General features: G+C 40.5%; 1 protein-coding gene across 1 annotated transcript in view; it reads right to left on the bottom strand.

Annotated features, from left to right (window-relative positions):
* The window catches only part of LOC118852263 (amyloid beta precursor protein binding family B member 1 interacting protein), a 116,526-nt gene that overhangs the window by 27,309 nt on the left and 63,056 nt on the right, over positions 1-26,161 (bottom strand). Inside the window, exons 7-10 of the mRNA XM_036761965.1 lie at positions 24,329-24,450; positions 6,381-6,467; positions 5,519-5,662; positions 1,185-1,295 (exon numbers count right to left, since the gene is read on the bottom strand). Of these exons, the coding sequence (XP_036617860.1) occupies positions 1,185-1,295; positions 5,519-5,662; positions 6,381-6,467; positions 24,329-24,450 (464 nt within the window). The remainder of the gene's footprint in view (positions 1-1,184; positions 1,296-5,518; positions 5,663-6,380; positions 6,468-24,328; positions 24,451-26,161) is intronic.

The following is a 26,161-nucleotide window of genomic DNA, read 5'->3' as shown; positions in this document are numbered from 1 at the left end:
CGGCTTGACATTTGTGTATCTGATTACTAGTGTGATCCCCAGAAGTAGAGAATACTGTAAGAGGCCTAGCATTTTACTGGGTGTCATTAGATTCTCAAGAAATACTTTTGTGATGTGTTTGAAATGTCTGGGGATGGGAGAAGGATCTGTATGGCTATGATGAGATGGTGCCGCAGGAACAACAGAGCAATACAGAAATCAGATCGCTTGAGCCCATTTATAAGAATCAGATGCTAAATTTGCTACATGAAAGCTATTTCTGTTTAGCCTTCCAAAGCACGGTCCCAATGTGGGAATTCTTCTTCCTAATTTAGTCCATGTAAGTTTGCCAGTGAGGACAGATTCTGGTTTTCTAAAAATTTCTTCCACTTTGAACATAATAAAGTCAGTACATAGAGAACTGATTTCTTGGGTTTTATCCTTACTATATTATCCACAAAATGCTTGTCTGAGTTCAAATTTCAGAACCTTTGTCATGAATTGTATGAAAACCTAGAGCTGAGATTCATATTGAAGTTTTAGACAGAGATAACCTTTTGGATTACAGAGATCGTCCTTAATATTCTAGATTGCAAACAGCCACACAAGACTTGGGGAACCACAGCTGACTGACTTCGGCTCATTCCCACTGAGGCAAAGCAAGGACTGACCATCCAGGATGGAAGGACGTTTCCTTTCAGTACATATGTTCCAAATCTCTCCATTCTGATGAAGGGATGAATTTTGTGGCCAGCATCTTGTTTTTTTCCCTAAATAAATCTTCCTCTAAAAATATAGTCATAGAAGAGGACGCATTAAGCAGTCAGTATGTGTCAGGCACTTGCTAAGAACTGAAGAGCAGAGTCAGTAAACCCTGGGTTAAAGTCTTGCCTCTGACACATACTGGCTGTATGACAAGGGGCAGACCACTAAACCTCTCCATACACCATGAAACGCCAATAAATTACAGATGATTCTGCATCATTGAAGAGGGTTCATTACATGGATGAAAGCATAGGTCTGGGCTAAAGGAATAGTAAAATACATTTAATGCATACATAAATACACGTAGAGTGGAACACAAGTTGTTACTTTTAAAAGCGGTGGTCAAGTATGTCGTTTAACATTTACTGCTTAGAAGGGATGTCCAGAGTCACAATTCTCATAAACATCAGATATAAAACACAGGATTTCCTTGCACATACCTTCAGTACAAAGCAGTGGTCAGTTGGAGCTTTATATTTCATTCTGTATTGTGTTCCGTAGTAAACATTTACATTTTCAAACTGTATGAAGCAAGCCAAATCCCGTGATGTCTACGAGTGAAGGGAAATGACATCATGTCACAGAAAATTTAACCAAGATTCCAGGACAATAAAAAGCCCTCCCATTCCCAAGGCTCTCGTGAGAATTTTTGATATCCATTTCTAACAACTAATGTGTCCTATTTAAGCAAAAAAAAAAAGCATCTTGAATTTTGTTTATCTGATGTTCTGCTATGAAAATCAAAGCTCTTTTTTAAGAGGAAAGAGAAAAACAAAAGGCACTGGAACCAGAAATTCTCTTGCTCATCTAACACCTTGCATCACTGACTGACTTTGAGAGCCCCAGCTAACTGACCTTGGCTTACTCCTACTGACGCAATTGAGACAAGGTGACCACCAAGGAGAGGAGGACATTCCCTCTCAGTGCACACATTGCAGAGATCTTTCCATTCTGACAAAGGGATGGACTCTGTGGCTAGAAAGAATATCTTGTTCTTTTTTTTTCCCCTAAAGAAGGCTTCCACTAAGAAATTGACAATAAAAGGCACTAAATGTTCTTCTCAGTAAATTAGCAGAAATTTCAGGCACTTCCTCAATGCAAAGATTTTTTTTTCTCGTCCCTTTTTCTTCTTCTTCTAATACTGCAGGTTCCCTCTTGCTATTTATTGTGCTTGATAGGTTGCCATGGAAACAAAATGTCTGCCTCACAGAACAATCTTCTTTGTGAAGAGTGAGTGCGGTGTGGAATCTGCATATTTCATCACACCTTAATTACAAATTGGTTCTCTTTCTCTGTTCCACTTTTCTTTGATGCTAAATATAGCTTACAAACAATACCAGTTAGAATTAGCACATGTGATGTTGTTGCTTGGTTCCCCACCCCACCTTTTTTAACTGTCATGTATCTTTTTTTTATGGAAACATTTCCCCCCAATTTTTCATACAAGCTAACAGTTCTTTTAAAAATGTCTTATTTCAAAAGCAGTAATTGAACACAAATGGAGCCTTAAAATACCAACTTTCAATCAGTTATCTGCAGAGATGGATAGAAGGGCTGATAATCCACAAGAATCTTGTGTCTGATTCTGGCATGCAATCGCAGGGTCCCATTTTTAGCAAATAACGTTATACTTGCCAGTTCTATATCAAGGGGCTACTTCTAATCGGTCAGTCAATAAGCATTTATTATGTGCCTACTATGTGCTAGGCACTGTGCTAAGCGCTATGCTGATCTATGCTAACACTGCCTTGATAATGTAGATAAAGGAATGAATGATTAAAAAAGCATTTATTAAGCTCTTATCGTGTGCCAAGTATTGTGCTAAATCAAATAAAATCTTCTGAAATTATATACAGACACAGACATTGCTTGTTCATTAAACACCAAACATGATTATTTGTTCATTAAGCAACACTTTTAAATGAAGATGTTATTCTTCTTGGAAAGCATTCACTTGTATCTGAATACCTATAACAATGTTATGCATTAATAATAAAATTTAGAATATTTTGAAGTGAGAGGCAACCTGGCAGAGCAGACTGAGAGCTGGTCTTGAAGCCACCAAGTCCTCTGTGACTCTCTGGTAATTCACTTAATCTCATAATGTCTTGGGCACCTCTCTAAGATTTTAAGTTGCAGAGATGGTGGTGACTTATAGTTCCTCTCCTGGGGGGTTCCTATCAATGAGATTTTGAATGCCACATTTCCTTTATTAGATAAATAACTAAAGGCAGGTAGGTATGTGTGTTTGCCATTCCATAACCATTCCACTGACTGGCCCCAGAGTTAGCTAAACTCTTGATAAATGTTTCACAATTCTTACAATCAAAATCTTAAATTCTCCTTAGCATACCAACCCCGTTTTAGCTCTGTGCTATGTGCCCAAGGTTATTTCTTTACCTAAATCCTAAACCGCAGCCTTCTAGGTAAGGCAGACAATTTAACTCTAACGGGAACTTGTGAAGAACCTGGGATGTTCGTCCCTTAGGGAATTCCAAGTGTGAGAATCACCAAGAACACTCCTTATACCAACCTATCCAGGACTTGGTAGGTGACTGTCTGGGGTCACATGGCTTGTGAATCAAGAGATGAAAAGTTCCACCTGGATCATCCTGACTGTGAGCTCAGATTCTATCCATTATACACCTTCTCTCCCTAAAAGCCATCCATGGAAGTTTTACCTCCATGCGATTTCCACGCTAAAGAAAAGCATTGTTTGAGTCCCCTAAAAGTTTCATTTACCTCCAGTGAGAGTTAAGAAGATGGAAGCAGGTCAAATAATGCGTTAGGGATATTGTGGAAAAGATTCTTACATAAAAAGCTTAAGTTCATATGATATGAAAGCAAAGACAGTGCATCTATTTAAAATTTTCGAAAACTCTGGCTAAACTAAAACTGTTAAACACGTTAACAAGCATCAGGCTAATTTACGGTGCCTCATCCACGTTCGACAAGAGAGTCTGGGGAATGACTCTCGTGTATGAATCAGTGCAATATTAGATCTAGACAGTCAGGCTGGAGTCTCCTCTGAGGTGAAAATGAATCTACCTTGAGACTCTGGGGACTCACACAATTGTCATTAGCAACTTTTGTCCAACCAGGGAGCAGAGAGCAGTGGGCTGAAAAGTCAGAAAACTCAACTAGGAAGCCAAGTCACTTAACCTCTCTCTCTGTCATAATTTCCTTGCTGGTGAAGTGGGAATAATAGCTGCCATACAGGGCTGTGAAGAAAGCAGCTATATAAAATGCTCTATAAATGTGAGCATTTATTACTGTGATTATTCCTGAGTTTATACGAGAGGAAGAAAAGACTGATGCAGGAACCCAAAGGAAAGAAAATTCATGAGTATCAGGCCTTCTCTGGAAATATAAAGTGAGACAGAGCAGTGGGGGCAGAAATGACTCAGGAGAAAGGAAAAAATAAGGCAGTAATATGGGTGTTAGATCAGGCCTTGGCCCTATTATCTGAATGAAAACCCGGGGGGGGAACTATTAATATTCTTTTAATTTTGTATCTAGTTTGTTATTTCTGCTCCATCTTTCTGTAGTGACTGGCTGTAAAAGCCTGTAGAAGAATTCATTAAATAACTATGTGTTTACTTAGGGATGGCAGGGAGAGTAAAAAGATACAGACTTGAGTCCTTGGAAACTCCCAAAGGGAAGAGACTGCCTCAGTTTGACCTTTCTATTCCATAGGGCTTAGCACAGGGTCTAGCACATCCTAAACGCTTAATAAATGTTGTTGATTGACTGATACAGAGAGAAGAAACCTCAGAATTTAGTGGCAGAAGAAAGAACAAGTAAGCAACACCTGAGGTCCCTGAAAAGGGGTAAGACAAAAAGAGGAACAGTGAACTGGCCTATACCTAAGACACAGAATGCCTTACTCATGGGAGACATTTAATAAATATTTGTAATTAGAACCTGTGTGAGTGGGGCCACTATTCCTGCCCCTTGGTGCTTTGCTAAGGGTGTATGTGAAGTGATTAGAAGGTACCCCTCCCTTTTTCTGGCCCGGGAAAGAAAAGTGCTCTTCACATCACCATCGTCATCGTCATCACCATCACCATCACCACCACCACCACCACCACCACCACCACCACCATGATGCTAGCTAACATTCCTACAATGCATACTCTGTGCTGCTAAGCATTTTACCATTACTATCTCATTTGCTCCTCACAACAACCCTGGGAGGTGGATACTATGGTTATCTCCATTCTACCAGTGAGGAAACTGAAGCAAACAGGTGAAGTGACTTGCCCAGGGTCACACAGCTAGTAAGTGTCTGAGGCTACATTTGAACTCAGATCTTCCTGATGTTCTGGGATCAGTACAGCATCCACTGTACCCATCTAGCAGCCTCTACTGTAATTATTTGCTATTATTATGTAAACAATGAAGCCTTCAGGAAAATGCTTCTCTAGAACTGTTCATTCTCTACTGATAACAGAAGTGGCTAGAAGGTAAAAGATTAGAAATTGGAGCAAAAGTAATCAAATAATAATCTTTTGGGAAAATGCCTCCTGCATTTCTTTTAAAATACAGATTTAAAACTGAACATAATGTTTCTATTTGCAAGGCCAAACTGCTACAAGACAAAAAAGTAGTTACATCAGCTGTGTCTGACCACAGTATTTGTACAAGTGTTGTTGTGATATTGGGCTTTTCAGGTATTACAGACATTTGCCCTTAAAATGTCACCTGAAGATTTCTTTTCTTTCACCTTCCTGAAATGCTTTATTGCTAAAGTGTTTCCTTTTGGCTTCCTGACCTTAGTCTTTCCTTTGGGGACGTAATAAATTCCAGAAGCCCGTAAAAGGAAATAGCGTCTTTTCCAGGATTTCTTTCCATCTTCTTTCAAATAAAGAGCTCCTTCAATTTCTGGCACAATGACAGATGTCCCGCAGAAACTTTCCTGCAATTGAGAGTCCGGTTACACAAAATATACAAAACGTAAACAGACATTTGTGCTTGCATTTAAACAAACTCTAACAAATCATTCTTGAAATCAAGCTACTTTCTATCTGACGTGCTTGACGTACACATTTGCGTCCTGTGGCATCTGCTATTTCAGAAGAAAATATGCTGTTAGCTAACGGAGAATCTAACTGAGACCAAGTGAAAAGCAGAAATTAGAATTTTACTTGGCATTTTTTTAAAATTAAAGTCTATGATGAGGAAGGCAGATGGACTCCTTTTTTTGTGTGTGTGGCATCATTGCATTACCATATGATGGTCTGCTAAGCATATTAACAATTCTCATCTTTCCAGGTGTGTCTCCCCAAACCTCAAAACTGGTTGTAAAATTACTTAATTCCATCTGAGTTACCCTAAAAAGAAAGCACAATGGAGGTAAAGTCTCTCCTGTCTTTTTCTTTCAATGGTAATAGGGTTGGAAAGGACCTCTGAGGCCATCTAGGGCAGACTTCCCTTCATTTTACATATGAGGAAATTTACATGAGGAAAGTAATGCCAGATTAAGTGACTTTCCGGGTAGTGATCGCCAGATCTGGGTTCTGAATCCAGATCCTAACTCCAGTCCTCATTCTGTTGATTTCCATCACAAGATAAAGAAAGGACGGCAAAGACCGCCCATTTTCTGCCCTTTCTCAACACTTCCCAGGTAAGCTTACCTCTAGTAAAAACTCTTTATTCTTTGCATTCATTTTCTCATTCGTTTCCTTGCCTTCTTTTTTCCCTCTATTAGCCAAGTAGAAATTCTGGATAAAATATAAAAAAAAGATTAAATTAGCAAGTTCTTGTAGTAAGTACCTATAATGCCCTCTGCACTCTGCTAGAGGCTGTAGGGGATTAGACCAAAGTGAAATTACTCAGTCCCTGCCCTCAAGGATGTTTCCAGGAAAATTAGATTTCTATGTGTGAAAAAACTAGAAAAAGACAATTTGGCAGTATCACTCAACCAGAGACTAGATGGAGGATATCAGTCAGTTATTTGGGATATTACTGAAAAAATTCATACATCACTCAAGAGACTGAACTGGACAGATAGCTTCTATCTAGTTTTTCAACATCAAGAGTTGATGCTTCTGACTTACTGAGTGACTCCTTTGTTAGGCCCTATGAGGAATTCTGAAGAAGACAGCAATACTCCCAACACTTTACAATCCAGTTGGAAAGATAGCTGAACTGAATTTAATTGAGTTTACTCAAACAAGCTTTTGTTAAGTGCCTACTTCATCTCAGGCACCGTGCTAGGAGCTGGAAATGCAATGCTGAAAACAAAACAGAAGCTTTCTTTCTACAGCAAAGTACAAAACACATGAAGGGAGAAGGGACAAGGATGATTCCTTCTGGCTGTGCAACTTCAGAGACCAGAAGGATCCGGAGGGATAAATACAGAAATCAGGAAGAAGGGAGAGTTTAGGTAGAAAAATAATGAGCTTGGTCTTAGACATATTGAGTCTGAGAGGCTTCCAGGTCATTTAGTACAAAACATCCAAAAGACAGCTTGTGATGCAGGACTGGATCAGGAGAGATGACCTGTGTCTTATGTGTGAATGGTGTCTATTCTAGTCTTTGCTGTTATCAGTCTAATGTAAATATGTGCCTAAAGGGGCTAAAAATAAACAGAATGTGTACACTGGGTAGATAAGTTAAGGGCAAATTTTTACTTGTTTGCCCAAACAAAATCAGGTATAAAGAAGTGCCAAAGGACTGTCCTTTAAATCTTGATTCTGTCATTATCACAATCGCTGACTTGAAGATTTCATGTCTAGAGTCCTGGCATTTTTATTCAGAAGATGTGAATAAAATTTAATGAGTGACCTGTCACTTTAAGAACATAATGTATCGATTAAAGGACCTCTTTAGTCTGCCCTACAATTGTTTATTGACCTAAGTCTACAGAGGAGACTGGAGAACAAAATGGTGGTAATGAAATATAAACTGTAGGAAACCTCGGCAAACCTTATGGAAGTAGAGGAGGTAAAAATGGTATCTGGTGAAATAAAACAGAGGATGTCTGCATGTCTGATTCTTCCTACAAATGAAGATTTCTCTGTTCATTCTCCATCTTTTCCCTGCATGTGGAAGAATTTTCCTTGTTCTTAGAGGCATTTGTGATTTTTTTTTTAAACTTTCCCTTGCTACTTAAATCTGAAAGGAAAGCACCAGTTAGTGGCTCTATTCTTAGGAGAGATTGTGAGCCACGATAGATTTTGCTTCATATTAGGCTTGAAGATAAATACTTCAGAATCCATTTTCCCCTTAAAGCATAAAAATGCTAAACTATTCTAATACAACAGAAAAAGAATGACTATAAAAACAAATAAAACCAAAAATTGCTATAAGAACTAACCGAAATTACTATACAAACAATTTGTCTGACTAGATATTCCTTTTGCCATGTTGTTTTTCCAGTCTGGGCTTAGAAACAAGAAAAAAAATTTTTAAAGTCGAATTGTCATTAAGTGAACAGAATTAAGCCCTACTGAGTGAAAAGCACATATAGAAATGTGAAGCTCTCTGAAAACTGTTAAATTTGTTAAACTAACCCGTGATCGGAGTCAGAAGGGTGCCGATGAAAGGACTGATTTTTCTGTTGCTTTTCTGCACATGTGTTTAAATTGTCTTACATTATACAAAAGATTTCTAATGTTCCAAGCATCTCTCTGTGCCTTAATCTCGACTCCTTTGTTCCACTTTCTCCCCACAGTTTAACTTTCAGCGTCTGCCTCTTCTATGTCACAGTTTCTCAGGCTGTCACCTAGGGACGTCACTTGTGATGAGGAAGTGGAAGCCAAATCTAGTGATCCCCAAAGAGCCATACCAAAGACAACTGAACTCCATAAGAAACACAACATCCTTTATTGAGCTCAATCTAGTCAGTATCCTTTGGAATAAGGAGGTAAACTAGGTGCTTCTGTATCTGGTAAATATGGGTACTATGGACAAATCTGGACTCCTGAGTCAAAAGGAAGCCTCTAAGTGGGAGGTGATACCACCTTGTTCACTCTTTGTATACCATTTCCACAAGTTGCTGGGAATGCAAGGTCTCTAGGGAATAAAAAGGAAAGAAGAGGTGGCATAATGGAAAGAACACTGGATTTAGAGTCAGAAGACCCGGTTCAAATTCTGGTTATCATGTAAGCAAGGTCCTTAAGTTAGTTACGAGGCTACCTGGGCAAGGGACTTAAGCTCTCTCTTTTCCTCAGCCTCCTCATCTGTATAACGAGAAGGCTGTACTAGCTGAACCTCTAAAGTTCCTTCCAGCTCAAGAATTGTGATTCTGGGCAGCAAATAAACCTGCCAGGCAACTACCTGCCCTGTGTGATGCAGCAGGAGTTAAGAAATAAGAGAATGTCTAATTCTTTTAGGATAGCACCTTCTTAGACTAAAATACCACGTCAGGAAGACTAATCAGCTGGCATCTCTTACATACAAGACACAAAGAAGATGACGTAATCCATGTAAGGAGTTTATCATCTGGTTGTGGTGAGAAAAGGCCTAGACACACACATAAAGGGCAGTCAATGGATAAGGGACAAGTAAGTGGAACAGCATTCAACGCTATCAGAACTCAAGAGAAGGAGAAATAGCTAAGTGATGGGGGTGATCACAGACTACATTATGGAGGAGTTGGAACCTCAGATGGATTTTGAAGAATGGGTAGGATTCAGCTAGGGAGAAAACAGGAGAGAATTCTAGGCAGGAGGATCCTATGGACTAAGATGGCTCGAGGGAAAGTCAACCCAGGAAAGATAAGAGAAATTTAACAATGAAATTCTGAAGATACAAAAGGGAAAGGAGCTATTACAAGAAAGAAAACTGGAAATGGCCTGAAAAGACTGATGTGGATGCATAGGAAACTCACTAGCTGATTTCGATTTAAAAAAAAAAAAGAAATTTATAGAAAATGGAATTGAGGCCAAGTAACACAAAATGGATAAAAAATAGTATAGTCCCTCTAAAAACTGTCAGGAATGCTAAAGTTCAAAATGGGCTGAGGCTCATAGCAAGGGAGGCTGAAGAGAACATAAAAGGTTGGTGTTTTTAGCTAAATTGGGAGAAAAATGAGGAACAACAAAGGCACAGGATCTTTGCTCGGAGTGTATGGAATACCTGACAACAGAAAGAAATTGTTTTATTTCTGCTTTCTTGGCAAAGGAGAATGACATTTACACTACAAGTAGCAGAAAAAAGACTATCCCAAACAAACAATTTGATAGTAAGAGGGTACCTAGCTGCCACTGATGAATTCAAACCCCCTGGTCCAAATAAACCACACAGTCTGGTCTTGAAAGAACTAGGAGATGTGAATGGTGAGCCGCTATCATTGATGTTTTAAGACACTGTGGAAAAAAGGAGAGGTACCACAAGATCAGAGAAAGGCAAATGTGGTCCTATTTTCAAAAAAGGGAAGAGGACGAGCACTGGCCCTGGAGTCAGGAGGACCTGAGTTCAAATACGGCCTCAGACACTTGACACACTTACTAGCTGTGTGACTTTGGGCATGCCACTGAACTCCAATCGCCCTGTGTTCGCCCCTCAAAAAAGGGAAGAGGACAGAGTTTCTTGGCTTCAATTCTTGGGAAAATTCTAGAATGGCTCATTAGAGAGATGGTTGGAGAAGTGGGAAAGCATCAGCCTGGCTTTAAGAAGAACAGGCCATGGCAAATTATTTTCTTTTTTTGGCACAAGTTTACTAAACCGGCAGATGAGGGGGGTGGTACTACAGAAGGAGTTCACCTAGACTTTGGCAAAGCTGTGATACAAGTACTCATAATACTCCTGTGGAAAAGACAGAAAGATATGGGTTAGATGAAAATACCATCCTGTGCATTTTATAACTAGTTGGACGGCCAGACTCCAAAAGTAGTTATAATGGTTCAGTGTCAATATGGCCAGAAGTCTTCAGTGGAGCCAACTGGGGATTGGTGACAGGCCTCGTATTGTTTCTCATTTTTTCATCAGTGCCTTAGGTAAAGCCATAGGTGGTGTACCCATCCAATCTGCAGATGACTCGCAAGGTGGAAAGGGTGGCTAACATGTTGGACAGAGTCATGATCCAAAAGAATCTTAATGAGCTATAGACCATTGGGCGAAATCTAATCAACAGAGACAAAAGCTTTGTACTTGGGTACAAAATATCAGCTGAAGTGTATGATGTGGGGGAGGGCACAGTATGGTTTGACAGTAATCATTTTGAAAAAAAGATTTGGGGGTTTTACAGCAAACTACAAACTTAGTATGAGTCAGTAGTGGGATGTGGCAGCTAAAACAGTGAGATTTGGGGGTGCATTAAGTAGGGAGGTGATAGTCTTACAGTACTGTGCCCTCATCAGACTTCATCTGGGGTACTGGGCTCAGTTCTGGGCACTGTGGATTGAAGAAAGGCACTGGCAAACTGGAGAGCATCCAGAGGAGGCCGACTAGAATTGTGAAATGTCCTGAGTCCATGACAAGATTGGCTGAAAGAATCAGGCACCTACCTCTAGCCTGAAGAAAAGAAGTGTCAGGAGGGATGTGATGGCTGTCTTTAAGTGTCTGAAGAAACGCCATGAGGAAGAGGGATTACACGGCCTATAGGGCCAAAACAGGAGCAATGGGTAGACGGTTGTAGGAGTCAGATTTAGGCTTGAGGTCAGGAAAACTTATGAGAAGTGGTGAGTTCCTCCTCCATGGAGATCTTCCACCCCTTGTCAAGCATGTTATGGTGGGGATGTCTTTTGTGTTCACGGCAGACTAAGTGGCTGCCAAGATCCTTCCCCACTCTCGGATTCTGAGATTCTGACTGTGTACTTCTACCATGTGATGAGTCTGGCTACAGGCTCACTGTCTCACACCAGCCAGGCTATTTCGGCTGCATGTACAGGAAACAGCAGCTAAGCAACTTATTCTCATTGACCTTGCTGTTTTTCAGGAGACCAAATACTCCCATGTCCCAGCTAATCTTGATTCTTGACCACTTTGGTGACCATGGAGGTTAACTTAGTTCTAAATTTTCCTCAGCTCCCAGGCAACCCCACTCCTTGCACCTCAGACGTCAGCATCATGACCATACTGGCGGCATGAAGCTCATCATACCACAGCTGATTTGCATTTGAACATCTGGCATCTATTTAGGAAAAACAGACCACCCTGTGCCTACAACTGAGGGTAAAGAGAAGTTTTCTTAATGACAACCAGGCTGGCAAATGAGTCTGTTTTTTTTAAACAAAGTTGCTCTTTATCAGGAGTGCCTGAGCCTACTACCCTGGACCACCTCACCCAGATGTACCCTATCTTTTCCCCTAAGATCCAAGAAATGTCTTCTAAGGGTGTCTTCCATTTGTTGCAGGGTTCTCCTTTTGCTTCCCAATGCATTTTTAAAAGGTGGGAGGAAGATCCCTCCCATTGCTTTTATCTGCTGCTCTCTCAAGGGGATTTTCCCACCTCTTCCCACTTTCTAGGAGAGCCATGCAGAGGTGGAGCCCATCCCTCAGCCTCTCGTGCTAATTCCAAGTCCAGGAGATCCCAGTTTAAGAAAGAGCTGTTTGCTAATCATTTTCAAGTCAGCTGTTTGGAACTTGGATGGCATTTCTCCATATAAACAATGGTTACACTCCCAGAGCAGCCCACAAAACTCTATTTAATCCGTGAAATACCCGATGTATAGTATTGCATTATAGAACCGAACCACCATGGTTAACTGTATTTGTATGGGAAAAGAGACTCAAGATTCCAGCAGGGGATGCCAAGAACATGTTTCTCACAACCTCCCCTCATGTGCCAGGGTGTGGGGGCAGGCCTGTGCTCCTATGACATGGGTAAGGGAGAATTTGGAGGAGGGCAAGTCTGATACTCCAAACTGTTTTTTAGTTCACAGAACTGCCTGGTACCTTTCCCACTGTCTCCACCTGTTTCTTCCAAGAGAGGTTTCCCCTCCTGGCTGGAGGCCAAGCAGAACTATTTCACAGCTTCTCTTCCTGTCCCTGAAGTGCAGGCAGGGCCCTTTTGAGGTTTTCTAAGGATTTTGCAGTTAGCCACAATTTGAGGTACAAAGATGAAAAGATAACATACCTCCCTCCTTTTTTTTCTATTTCTGGGTTGAGAATATCCTGCTTCTCCTCCTCCATTTGTTGGCTTTTTAAAACTCCTGCCTGGTGTGTGCCCTGATCCCGCTGGCTAGAGAAAACCTTCTCCCTTGGACATTACACAGCACTTTTTTTTTCAATTCTCAAATGCATTTATCATTTCATGTGGTGTAATATGATTATCAGTGTTTGTGTCCTATTTCCACAAGACCCATGGAGTCAGTGACTGTATACTATCTAACTTTTTCTCTCCCCAAGTACTTAGCACAGAGAGGTGTTTAATAAACACTAACACCTGGCATTCTTTAGAGCACTGCAAGGTCTGCAAAGCACTTTAGATAGGTAATCCCCTTTCAGCCTGACAACAACCCCATGTTTGTTGTTGTTCAGTTGTTTCAGTCATGTCTGACTTTTGGGGGACCCCATCTGGGGTTTTCTTGGCAGAGACACTGGAGTAAAGATGTCATTTCCTCCTTCAGCTCATTTTACAGATGAGAAAACTGAGGCAAACAAGGTTAAGTGACTTGCCCAGGGTCATACAGCTAATAAGTTGTCTGAGGCTGAATTTGAACTCAGGTCTTCCTAACTCTAAGTCTGGTGCCACCTAGCTGCCCAGCAACCCCACGAGGTAGGTCCTATTCTCATTCCGATTTTACAGGTAAGGAAACTGGGTTCGAGAGGGGTCAAGGGTCACACTTAAATATCTGATGCCGAATTAAAACCCAGCTCTTTCTGACTGTGAGTCAAGTACACCTTCATTTACGCCACCTAGGTGAATAAAGGAGAATGAATGAACTTCGATCCCACCCAGACTAAAAAGGCCAGGTTAGGTGATAATGAATGATTTTGGGGTACCCAAAAGACCAAAGTACGATCCATCCGCCTTTCCGAGGAGTATTTACTGTGTGCATTAGCACTGACGTTTCATCTCTTTGAAGAAAGGGTTTCTCAGGGTTTTCTGGGTCATGGGGCCCTCTGGTGGTCATCGAGGAAGCCTATGGACGCTTGCTCACAATAACGGTTTTTAAATCATTCAAGACAACGCAGAGTTTCAGCTAGAGATTAAATGAAAATAAAAATGTAAAAAAAAAAAATTTCCCATCCAAGTTCAGAGACCCTCTGGAACCTGTCCGTGAACCCCCGAGGGTCTGTGGACCCCAGGTGAAGAAGCCCTGCTCTGGAGGGAGAAGCAAGACAGGGGATAGGGCAGGGAGGGAAGGGGGAGGAAATCGGTGAACGAGATGGGGGTGTGGGGAGGGCAGCAGCGGAAGGGGAAGGAGGGAGCAGCCATGGGAAAGTACTCTGCGGTCCCCCTTCCCCTTCTCCACTCCATTACCAGTCCTATCGCCGCAGACTCTGCTCTGAACGTCCCTGGGCTAAGAAGGAATCACGAACTGGGCTGAAGGGCAACAAAGGAAATTCCATTCAATCTGGGAAATAAGCATGCTATTTGGAGAACTGAGGTTTAAATTCCAACAGCGCCTCTCACTACTGTGTGCCCTTGATCAAATCACTTTAACTCTTCTGGACTCAGTTTCCTGATCTGTAAAGTAAGAAGGCTGGACTAGGTGCTTTCTAAATCCTCTAGCCCTAAATCTATGTTCCCTTGACCATAGAAATAATGTTATACATGGCAGGGAGGGCCCCAAATACACCCACAGAAATCTACCATCTATAATATACGTAAAGCAGGACTGCGCAAATAAAAAAATATAGAAGAAAGGCCTAGAGGAGAAGAGAATGCCTGTGGTCTGTATGGGTCCAACTGGAGTCCTCTACTCACCTCCCAAGGCCTACTCCATCCCTTCCCCATTTAATTTCTTCAATACAAATTTAATAACCATCAACCAAGACAAGTGATCAAATAAACATATAAAATAATGAGTAAAACCCTTCACGAAATTCTTGGTATTTTACGGGCTAGACTCAAATGAACTAACACATGACTTTTTTTTAAAAGTGCTGGATTTAGCACCTGGGATTTGAACCTGGGTTCAAATCCTACCTCTGCCAATTAAGATCCTGTATGAGTTTAGGTAAGTGACCTATAAATAATTCTCTGGGCCTCAGTTTCTTGTTTGTAAGATGAGGGTAATACTAGAACCTACCTCACAGGGTTGTTGTTTGGTTCTATTGAGATAACACAAGTTAAAGCCCTCTAGAAAACCTTAAAGTACTATATAATGTTAGCTCTTACAATTCTTGTCTTTCTTTTTTCATAGTCCCTACTCCTAATCACTATCAGTAACCACACATTTTGGGGTTTTCCTCTTAAAATTCAACGCAGTTCAATTTCTTATAATTAGGCTATCTAGGGGTTCATAACTAACAAGTTATCTGATAGGCTTCTTATATTACGTTGGATTTTTAATGCATGTAGTTCTTTTTCTAGGGAGATGATCTGACCTTCCATGTAAGTGAATCCCTTTAATTCCAGCCATGTTCTAAGGGAATTCCACTCTCTTTATTTTTCTCAACTAGAGAATGTCACAATTTCTCTGGAGCAGAATAGGACATTCCCACCCACCCCCCTCTCCTCTTGATGCCATGAGCCTAGAGAGTCATTCTGAACCTGTCACCTCTAGGCAAGGCCACACACCAGACCTCATTTGCAGCCTGACATTTCTCATCGAGTTTTCTCACTTTACTTCCCCTAGCAGACCACAATATCCTCTTGTCACATTTTGCCCCCTCCCCACTCCCCCGACACCAGCCACCCGGCCCAGCTGAAGTTTCTAATTCTAGAATCCTAATTCACTCTGCTGAGGCCCCTGGCTTCTCTCTTTCTGACCCTGGTTCCACTTCCCAAACTAGGTGCTACGGTCACCACTTTCAATTCTATCCTGACACTCTAAGAACATTTGCCTCCACAGCCTTCCATCATGGCCAGTGGGTGATTCCTGCATTAGATTAACCCTGCTACCCATTCTCAGTTATTATGCCTATTATGAAGAGAACCAATCAATGAACAAACATTTATTAAGCACCTACTATGTGTCAGGAACAATGTTGGGCACTGGAGGATAGAAATAAAAAATGAGACGAGTCTCTGCTCTCAAGTAACTTACTCTGCAGGGGACATAATATGTTCACAGAAAAATTAAAAAAAAGTAAAAAAAACCCAGAAAAGTAAAAACACAATACAATGATGGGGGAAGGAACAGATGCCTGGGGGTACCAGAAAGACAGACAGACAGACACACACACACCCCTCGAAGACAAGTAAGTGTTCCAAGAGGCAGAAGCAAGGAAGGAGACAGTTCTATGTAAGAGGTATAGCCAAGGCTAAAGTAAAAAGGTGGGAGATGGCATACCATGTAACGTGAAGAGTAAGCAAGCCGCCTTGGTCAGAGCTTAGAGTTATAGTGCCAAGCCTGGCATCAGGAGACCTGGCTTTAAATGCTACCTTAGAGAGTTATTAACTGTATGCCCATGGCCAACAGGGGCAAGCCACCTGAGGCTGTCAGCCCCTTCCCGATCCATGAAATAGGGGCATTATTATGCCTGAAGTCCCTACTCTACAATATTGTGAAGGCCACTCGTCTGTCCCTGATGATTATCTGATTTTAGAGCCCATGCCTCCTGTGTCTCTACTCACTTCCTACAGGTTCTGTTCTCTGCTGACTGCCGTCACTGCTCGATGTGTTTTATGAAGGTTAATATAACTGCATAAACATTTATTATTCTCCCCAGGTCCCATATATATATTATATATATATATGTATACACACACACACACATAATGGACCCATTTTCAAAGAAAAGGAAAAGTAAAATTGCTTATCTCTATTATATTATAGCGGGTCTGACTCTCTTACAGCATGATCTCTAAACACTGATCAGAGTACATCAGATAGAAGATAACCATCACCCCAAAAGTCACTCAACAGGGGCAATAATAAAATATAACATAAAAAACAAGTAAAAATAAAAATAAAAAAATAATAAAAGGAAACTTCTGAGGATATCTTGCAAGAAGAGTTGGCGGGGTGGGGGTGGGGGGCAGAGAGAAGAAATTTGTTGGCTAAGATTTTTCTGGTTTGCTGGTGAGTTTTCTTATATAAACATTTGCAGCCTGGGTATTTATTTCCAAAGGGATTGTGTATGCGTGTGTGGGGTGGAGATCTGAATTTACCTGACAGCTGAGATAATTCTTCTGGATTTGAACACAATAAACTATTAGACGCGCTAAAAGCAGACTGCCAACAACATTAATTTAGATAATTTGTATTTCCATTCCTGCCCTCCCCTGAAACTCCCCCCGCAAATAAGAATCCCATTCTTCCTTTCCACAGTGACTTGTAATTTTCTTGAAAATTACAAAGTCTGGATGGTCTGACTCTATCTAAACAAAAAAATTAGTTAAGTAGCATGAGGTACTTCAGCTGACTGACCGAAAGAGCCACATGGAGGAACCATATAAAATCGGTTGTCTACTTCCAATTTCAACGAGAAAAGAGGCTCCTAAGTGAATATTTTTCTCTTTATACGAAATGGCTCTAGTTCTCTGAAATGTTATTGACTTACAAGTGAGATACAGATTTTGTTTACTTATTTGTGTGCGTGATGTTTTCCTACAAAAGAATGACTTTAAGCTCCTTGACTTTTCTGTTTTTGTATTCTTGGCCCTTATCTTAGTGCGTGGCGGTGCAGGAAAAGCGTTAAATGCTGGGACCAAATGAAAGAATGAATGCTGACTCTGACTCCACTAATACCGTCACATTTACAAAATGTTCACACTAGCCCCTTCCTCTTCCTCCTAGGCTACAAGTCTCAAGAGACAAATTTTAAGATAGAAACATACATGTTGAGATATACATATATGTATAGAGAGATGCATAGATCTTTATAATACATATATATGTTACATGTATTAATACGTGCATGTATGCGTATATGTGTATATATACATATATATGTGTGTGTATATATATATGTGTGTGTACACACACACACACACATATATATATTCCTATGTGCTAGTACAGTGGAGAGATCATGGATTTGAAGTCAAAGGATCTGTGTTTGAATTCTAGCTCTGCTACTCTGTGACCCTGGGAAAGTTATTTTAACTTTTCTGGTCCTCTGTCTCCTCATTTGTAAGATGAGAAGAAGAGTCGGCCTAGATGACCACTAAGGTCCTTCCTGGCTCTCAAGTATGACCCTGTGGTCCTTCTAGTATGCATTGAACAGGCCTTTGTTAAACTTGGGTGAAAATATTTTCTTAGACCTGAAACTTTGAGAGCTCTTCAATCACTTTTGTGGAACTTGCATCACTGTCTATAATTATACTTCTCCCTTGGAGCTTCTCCATTTGCCAGAGAGGGAGTCCCTTAGCCTAAGGAAGATTCTTAAGGATGAGGTCATCTTGAGGATGAGTGAACAGAATCTAGTTTTTTTACCCCTTATAAGTACCCAAGGAGAAGCAACACGGCAGAGTGGACAGAGAGGATCCGCTGTTACAGTTACCAGTTGGTACTGGTAGAGGGAGGAGTTCCCTATATCAAAGAAATCACAAGTCAAGGAAAAATAAAAATTCCCCTGGAATACTGGAAATGGGTCAGATGGGGATGCATCAGGGATGGGCAGGGAATCCACCTACTCATCATAGAAGGAAAAATCTACATATGGAAATTGTCAGAAAAACGTAAGGAATGGTTTCATTTTCTCAAACCTGCGTGTCTAAAATGATTTACTTAATATAATTTTGATCTCCAGAAAGGCCAAGAGAAAGGATGATTTTAAAAAGTGACTGAATATTGAAAAGGTTTTTGGAAGGAGCAGGAAAATGGAGGATGAATACTTAAAATCCACTTTCATTCAAGTAAGAATCAAGTGTGGGAAACCCCTTCTGGACCCTGGATTTATCACATGAGTTTATTTTCTTCTTAATAGACAATATCACACTATCCATCACCCTTTTGTGTATTCAAGTAAGTAGCACCCTACCACAGTTATATTCTGGTCAGCCCCCCAAATCTCACTGAGACTGATAAAGTCAAACTCCTTTGGGTTCCCCCTGCCATGTATGACCCATTCTTCCTATTTTCCTACACCTCTGATAAGCTGGTCTCATGGGACTCCTGATCGATCTCGTTACTCTACCTCCTCATTTGACCAAGTTTATTTTTAAGTTTCTGGAGTCCCTGATAACTTGTTAATTGCTCCTCAGGTCTTCTTCACTCTTCACCTCTGAAAGACGAAGCACTGAACTGGGTGTCCCAGTAAAGTCAGAATAAATAGTGAAGCCCTGATTTTCTTCTAGACCATTTATACCAACATACCACAAGGGGAACTGGTGTTTATTGGATAATCCTTTTTGTTTCATGCTAGACAACTGAGGGAGGATAGGGACCGAGGAGAACAAGTGCCTAGAAGTCGGCTTTATCTTTCTCCAAAAGCCACTCTTTAATTTTGAGCGTTCCTTGGTATGAATGGGGTCTGTGGAGATGAGGCTGGGTGTGGGGGCTGGGTGCAGAGATCTGAAATCAGCATTACTATAGGCCTGCTGTCTGTAGGAAGTTCCCTTTTCTAATCATCAGGCCCCTCTGAGGACAAAGAAGAGAGTGATGGCACACAAATAGGTGTGTTGCTTTTTAGTGTGTATGGAGATGCTCTTCACTGTACCTTTCAAGGAGAGGGGTCAACTTCTCCCACCACAAAACTCCCCAGAAGCCCTGCCTGAAATCAAATGTAACTGGGAAACATTGTACAAAATAAATAAAATACAACAAAGATATTGTTAATTTGTAGTTTTCTAATTTAATATGTAGCCCCTGGGGAAATATTCCTATTTGAGTTTGACAATCACTGCTCTAGAGGTATGGGGTGAATGGAAAGAAGTGTAGGAAGCTGGAGGCAGTAAATAAGGAATGGGCACAATTAGTAAGGAAATAGAGGAGAGAAACAGAGGAATGGGCTGGGGAAAGCAAAGATATGCAAAGATGGTGAAAGGAAGTTATAGTCATGTCACTGTCAAGGTCTCAAGATGGCCACACAAAACAGTCTGAGAAAGGATTCAAAACCGTCTTCCCAACCCCAGGTCCTGTGCTCCGGCCATTACTTGAACACTTCTCAATGAGTACCTAGGGTGATGGCAATGAAAGGGGGAGGGGGAACGGATGTAAAAGATGGAGAGGTTGGAGACATCTTCTAGAGGTAAAATAAGCAGTTTTACTGGCAGATCTTCTAATGTATAAAAAAGACCGGGCTTTTGGTGAGAGGCCCCGCCCTGGGAATGGCCTCTAAATGACCTCTCACATATACCTATTTCTCTGAAAGGCTGGTACACCCATTACTAACAGTACAAAGGCACATGACACACTGAAACCTTTTATAGAAATTCCATTAGATAAAACGTTCACAGCCCCAAGTTCTTTCCCTTAACCATTTCTGGGTCTTCTCGAAGAAACTGCTGGTTTCTAGCTAGCCCTTCAAACACTTTTTCTGGGCTAGCGATGTGGTGTGGAACAGTCGTAAAGGAGATTAAGTCTTCAAGGTCACAGATGGGATCCTGATCACGGAATGGAATCGGTGTTAAATCTTGTGTCAGACTCTTTTCTGGGAGTTGTCCCTTTATATAAATGGCGTCAATTAAAGAAAAAATTAACACCCATTTTAAATGGGTACAGAAAGCTTTACGGAAAGATTTGCATTTGGATTTTGAAGCTTGGCATCAACTGCCCAAATATAACAAAAACATTTCCAGGTTTCACATGCCGCATAAACTCCCTCAGGAAATAATTATTATTCTCTAGCTCTTTGATTTTTTTCTTTTAGAATGAATTTAGAATCAGATGAGAGTTTGCCTGTTACACCCCCACCAAGTCTTTGAAGACTCAGCATAAAGCTGTTGTGAAGTGAGCTAGCTATTCGGAAGTGACAGTCCCACGCTCACGGATACCTTATTGGCATTTACACTTAACTACAAGTGGGTTGTTTCAGACTTAGTCACTAACTCATGACCTTTCATCATCCTCTGAGTCATCACTGAAGTGCCACAGAGTGAATGGCCTATTAAGGTAATGCAGGAAGTTTGTACAACAAACCATCAAGTGTAGTGATGTACAAACCCATGCAGAAGCAGGGCACTGAAGAACAACATATCGCTTCCCCCAAGACTTGAAAAAAGTGAAAATGAAAAAATAAGAGACACTAAAAGTCAGCACGCCAGGTGACTGGTTGCCTTTGGGACACAGTAAGCAGTATCGGTGGACTGTTTAGTTTGAAAAGTAGGTAAAGACTAGGAAGAAACAAATCTGGTTTCATTTTAGAGAACTTATCTCTACCAAAAAAGGCATAAAGCTACTGCCAGTGCCACAGATGGAAGCTTGTAGGCTTTTTATTTAACATGTGCCACAAATACAGAATGGTAATTATGATGTTACGAATGATATTATGTGGCCAAATGCCACCAATACAGAAAAGCCTACGTGGGAAAAATACTTGTAATTACCAATCAATTACAATTTTTTTTGTGGCTACAAAATGGAAAGGATTATTCTTGTCAGAGAGACTTACAAAAGACTTCTCAGCATCCCCTTCAAATATTAAGGACAATTACACCTACCGTATGGACTTTTTGAACTACTAAATCATAAGCACAGGGAAAAAAATCACAATCATACAATTTCCAGGCTAGGCTTAAGAGATATCCCAGCAACCATAAACACTGAATGTGATCACCAAGGAAAGAGCATTATAGAAATAATTCATTAAATATATATAATTATTAATTATATATTAAACAAAAATCTATATTAAATATAAAATAACCATATTCCTGTTTTATGTACTGATCTACAGGCTTTACAAGTTGACTGTATAAATATATACCATAGTCTGCTCTGAACAACAGGCATTCTTCATCCATTTGAGTTTCCTGTCCATACAAGACAAGTTTTAGGCAAAAGATGATTAAATGATTATGGATCTCACTTAGGAAGGTCTATTATGTTCTGGGCCTTAATGTCATCCCTAGAGAGGAGAATCTGGAAAAGCTCTAGATGAAATTTAATTCAAATAAATGTAAAGTTCTACATTTGAGTTTTTATACTTCGTTAAGTACTTAATAAGCACCAGTGCAGAATGGATCACAGAACCCAATACCACCTAGTTCAACCTATAGCTGCCCAAGAACCCCATCTTACTACCTTTCCAACAAGTGGCCATGAAACACCTGCTTGAAGACCTCAAGTGAAAGGGAATCCACTACCTCCCAAGGCAGCCCCTTCCAGCCTTCAATACCTCTAAACATTAGGAAGGTTTTCCTTATAATTCAATAGAATCAGCCTATCTCCAACTTTTACCCACTGTTCTTAGTGGTGTCTTCTTTAATTTTTTCCCCAATGATAGCCCTTCAGATACTTGAATATTGTTACAATACTTCCTTCCCCTCTTCCCCCAAAAAGTCTTTTCTCCTATGGCAACTTCCCCAGTTCCTTTACTGGATCCTAATATGGCATATTTTCTATTCTGCTTACCATTCTGGGTACCTCTTCTGGATGTGTTCCAGTCCTAAATGCATGTACCTCAGCCCAAAAATGTAGTTCCCAGAACAAAACACAATTCTTTGTTTGTATTCTTGCCAGGGCAGTGCAGCAGAAATATGAACTCTTTTGTTTTACCACACAGCATCTCTCTTAATTCAGCCCAGGACACAGAATTAGCTTTTTGGTTCTGCCAATGCTATATACGCCATTGATGCCTAATAAGCCTGTAATTCACAAAAAACTCAACCGTTGTCTAGACACGTAGTCCCATCCTGTATTAGTGAAGCTGATTTTTAAAACCCAAATGTAGAACTTTACATGTAGCCAAATTAAATTTCCACTGGAGCTTTTCCTGATGTTCTATCAGTGATGAATTTTCCTGATGGCATCAAAACCCAGGATATTACAGAAACTCCCCTAAATGAGATCCATAATCACTTAATCAAATTTTGCCTAACTGTCCACAAAGGGAACCCAAATGGATACAGAATGCCTAATGTCCAGACTATGATATGCAATGATATATGATATGATATGTCAATCCATTAAGCCAGTCAATTAGTACATATATCTTGGACACCAATCAATCAATATTTATTAAGTGTCTGCTATGTGCCAGGCACTGCACTAAGCACATGTCAATGTACACTGAACTTAATCCAGAATTGAACAGAAGAGTGGACTATACTGCTTTTGGGAAATTATGCAGTGATTCTAAAGATTCCAAGATTCTTCTCAAAACAAAACTCCATATTTTAAAAACAATATTCATTCATGTTCAGTTTCTAAAGAACTAAAGTTGAGGATAACCCAAAGTTTAATGGATAGTGGGCATGAACAGGCCGAAAATGCACTACCAACAAAGAACTATAGAGAAGTGGAATTAATGATGTCACTAGAGATGTATGATTGGCGGGGGGAGGTAGGTTGGTGATACGATGAGGGATAACCAATTTACAGCCAAGGGATTTTACTGGCACACACATAGCATGGGATCTAAAAGAAGAGGCCCTTTAGCATACTGAATGGACACCATGTGCAGGATTTACAGGACACGGACAAGACCTGCTCAGGACAAGCAGGCATGGATGGGTGATATCTCATTAGAGGGAGTGCCCAGAGCATTAAGATAACATCCATTGCAGTGAGATAATGGATGTCATCTTTCTAAATTTGAACCATCATTCCAGGCCGATGAGACCCTTTTGAATCCTGACTCCCAATGTTGTATCTCCCGTAGATATGATAAGCATACATTCTATGGCTTCTTTCAAGGACAGCATGGGACCACGGACACATCCTTGCAATACTTTATGAGAGACTTGACCCCACATTGACGCTGACCCATTAATGATTACTCAGTCATTCAACCAAGTTTAAAGTCATCCTAATAGCTCGTATTTCTCCATTCTGTCCTCAAAGACAGGATAAGGGGCAGTATCAAATGTTTTTGATCAAATCTTAGTATATCTATATCATCCCCTTGATTAGTTACTTTGCCAAAAAAAAGAAATGTTTTAGTGCAACATTATCTAGACTGGGGAAGATACTCTTGTTTTTCTATGAAAATCGCTTCCCTTTCAGAGTGCCCACGAACCATCCCTTTAATGAATCTAGCATTTTTCCAAGAATGGAAGTCAAGCTTACTGACCTACAGTTTATAGTCTACACCTTATTTCCTTTTTTGAAAATTGCAAATTCTGCCTTTCTCCAATCCTGTGGCATCTGTCCCGTTCACCACAACCCTCTAAAGATCACCGTGAAGAACTCAGTAGGCTCAAAAATGCATAGAGATGAGATTGACGGAGTCCAAGAGAAATCAAAATAAGAGAGAAGGAAAAGACAATAGATATACTCAGAAGTTAAATGGCCAGAGCAGAGAACCTCCACTTTCTATGTCTTCTGAAGTACTGTCACAATGTGGACATGGCCAAGGGGTTGTGGTTTCTTTTCAAAGCATTGGTTCTAAGCACTTACACAAGATAGTCATGAAATTTAAACATGTACACCATTTTGAAAAACATTTTAAATATTTTAACAAGGGATTTTCCTTACCTGAGGGTTTTTAAATACAGCATATTTTTCCTCTTTCTCCAAAAATAATAGCTTATTTTCAGTATCCCTTGTCCAGTTTGATAAGATTTCAACAACATTTTCATGGTCTTCAAAAATCCTCTCTGATGAAATAAAAAACATGCATTTTTTAGGTCCATTGCCTAGAGACTCTCAACTAAAACAGAGACCAGTAATTGAGACCTTAATACAGGGTTCATGTTTTATTTGTAATTTTTTATATGATGTAGGTGTATGGACTGTTGAAACCAAAAGATCTCATAGGTAATCCCACCTAACCCCCTCACTTGATGAGGAAATCTAGGTCAGGGGAGTTAGAATAACTTACCCAGGACCAGACACGGCAGAGCTGGCAATGAAACTCAAATTTTCTGACCCCAGTTCCAGTGCTACTGGTACTCATAGGAACATCACATGAAGGAACAATTAGATTTTTTTTCCCTTGCTTGGCCTGAGAAGGTTGAACTGGAACTAATGGGTGGCAGTTATGGGAAGGATGATTTTAGCTGAACATGAAAAAAACTTCCTACCAATTAGAATGATCCTGAAATGGCATGGGCTGCCTTGGGGAAGTGAGTCTCCCATTACTGGAGGTATTTACCTGAAAGCTAGTAAATGATGCTGTGAGCAAGACTCCTGATTAGGGTAAAGGGCAAGAGTGGGACTGGGCCATCTCCAAGGTCTCTTCCAAATCTCAGGTTGTAATCAAATTTTAATGAAGGAACACTTTTATTTCATTTGTAAATTTGTAATATTCTCCATAATGGGCAGAATCGATGATTTGTACGGTTGTGAGAATGTTTAGTCATCATGCACTTTGGACTGTGGCACTTCCTACGTGAGCATACCTGACATTAGGGAGAGACCAACATCAACAGGGAAAAGAGAATTAGGATAAGGATTTAAGATGAAAATTGGAGATATTAGGGGAGCAGCAAATGTAGCTCCATCTCCTCAATCCTCATGCCTCCCATTAGGTACCACTATTAGGAACCCTTAATGCCTAAGACCTTCTTGGGTTATGCATGTCTCTAACCACAATTAAACACAAATTCTATCCCTGACTCAAAGGGTTGGAAGAAACTTGGTGGAGTTATTTAGCTTGGTCCCCTTATTCCAGAATAAACTCCACCTATTCCATACAGATAGTTTTTCACTTTGTTAGTGTTCCAGGAAGATAATGGTTGAATCACAGAACACGTAAGTAGGAAGAGATCTCTCCCCATATGTTGGCGATTCATTTCAACTCAAATCAACAATCATTATTAAGTGCCAACCACGCACAAGGCTCTGGGCAAGGTAACAGACAAAACTGAAACACCTCTTAAGATTCTGTGATTCTTTGATTTCTGCTATACCATCCTTACCGTCAAAGAGATTACATTCCACTTGGGGTGTTATCCCCCCAGTGCATCCACAGAAAAGCTGAATACAAGGTCACTTATGGAGGGAGGAGAGCATGAACAAATTAAAGTTCAGGGAAGGCTTGACCGAGGTGACATCTGAATTGAATCCTGACACAAGGTAAGAGGCAAGAGTGAGAAGTACATATAATACAGGCACAAGGAACAGTCTGTACAGATGGATGAAGACAGGAAAGTATTCTGCATTAAGCAGAATAATGTGAAATTAGGTCAAAAGATAGACTGAAGTTAGACCATGGCCAAAAACTCCAGGATTAGAATTTGGTGCTAAAGGAAATATGAAGCCACTTCAGGCTTCTGAGTCATGGGAATGACCACGGTCAGACCTATGCCTTAAGAAAAATATTTTGGCCACTAAGCAGAGACAGGACTGGGGAGGACGGCAAGCTGG

This window comes from Trichosurus vulpecula, chromosome 5 (assembly GCF_011100635.1).
Source record: "Trichosurus vulpecula isolate mTriVul1 chromosome 5, mTriVul1.pri, whole genome shotgun sequence".
NCBI classification, from domain to species: Eukaryota; Metazoa; Chordata; class Mammalia; order Diprotodontia; family Phalangeridae; genus Trichosurus; species Trichosurus vulpecula.
The sequence above is the reverse complement of the archived record's forward strand: the minus strand, read 5'-3'. Positions and strand labels throughout refer to the sequence as shown.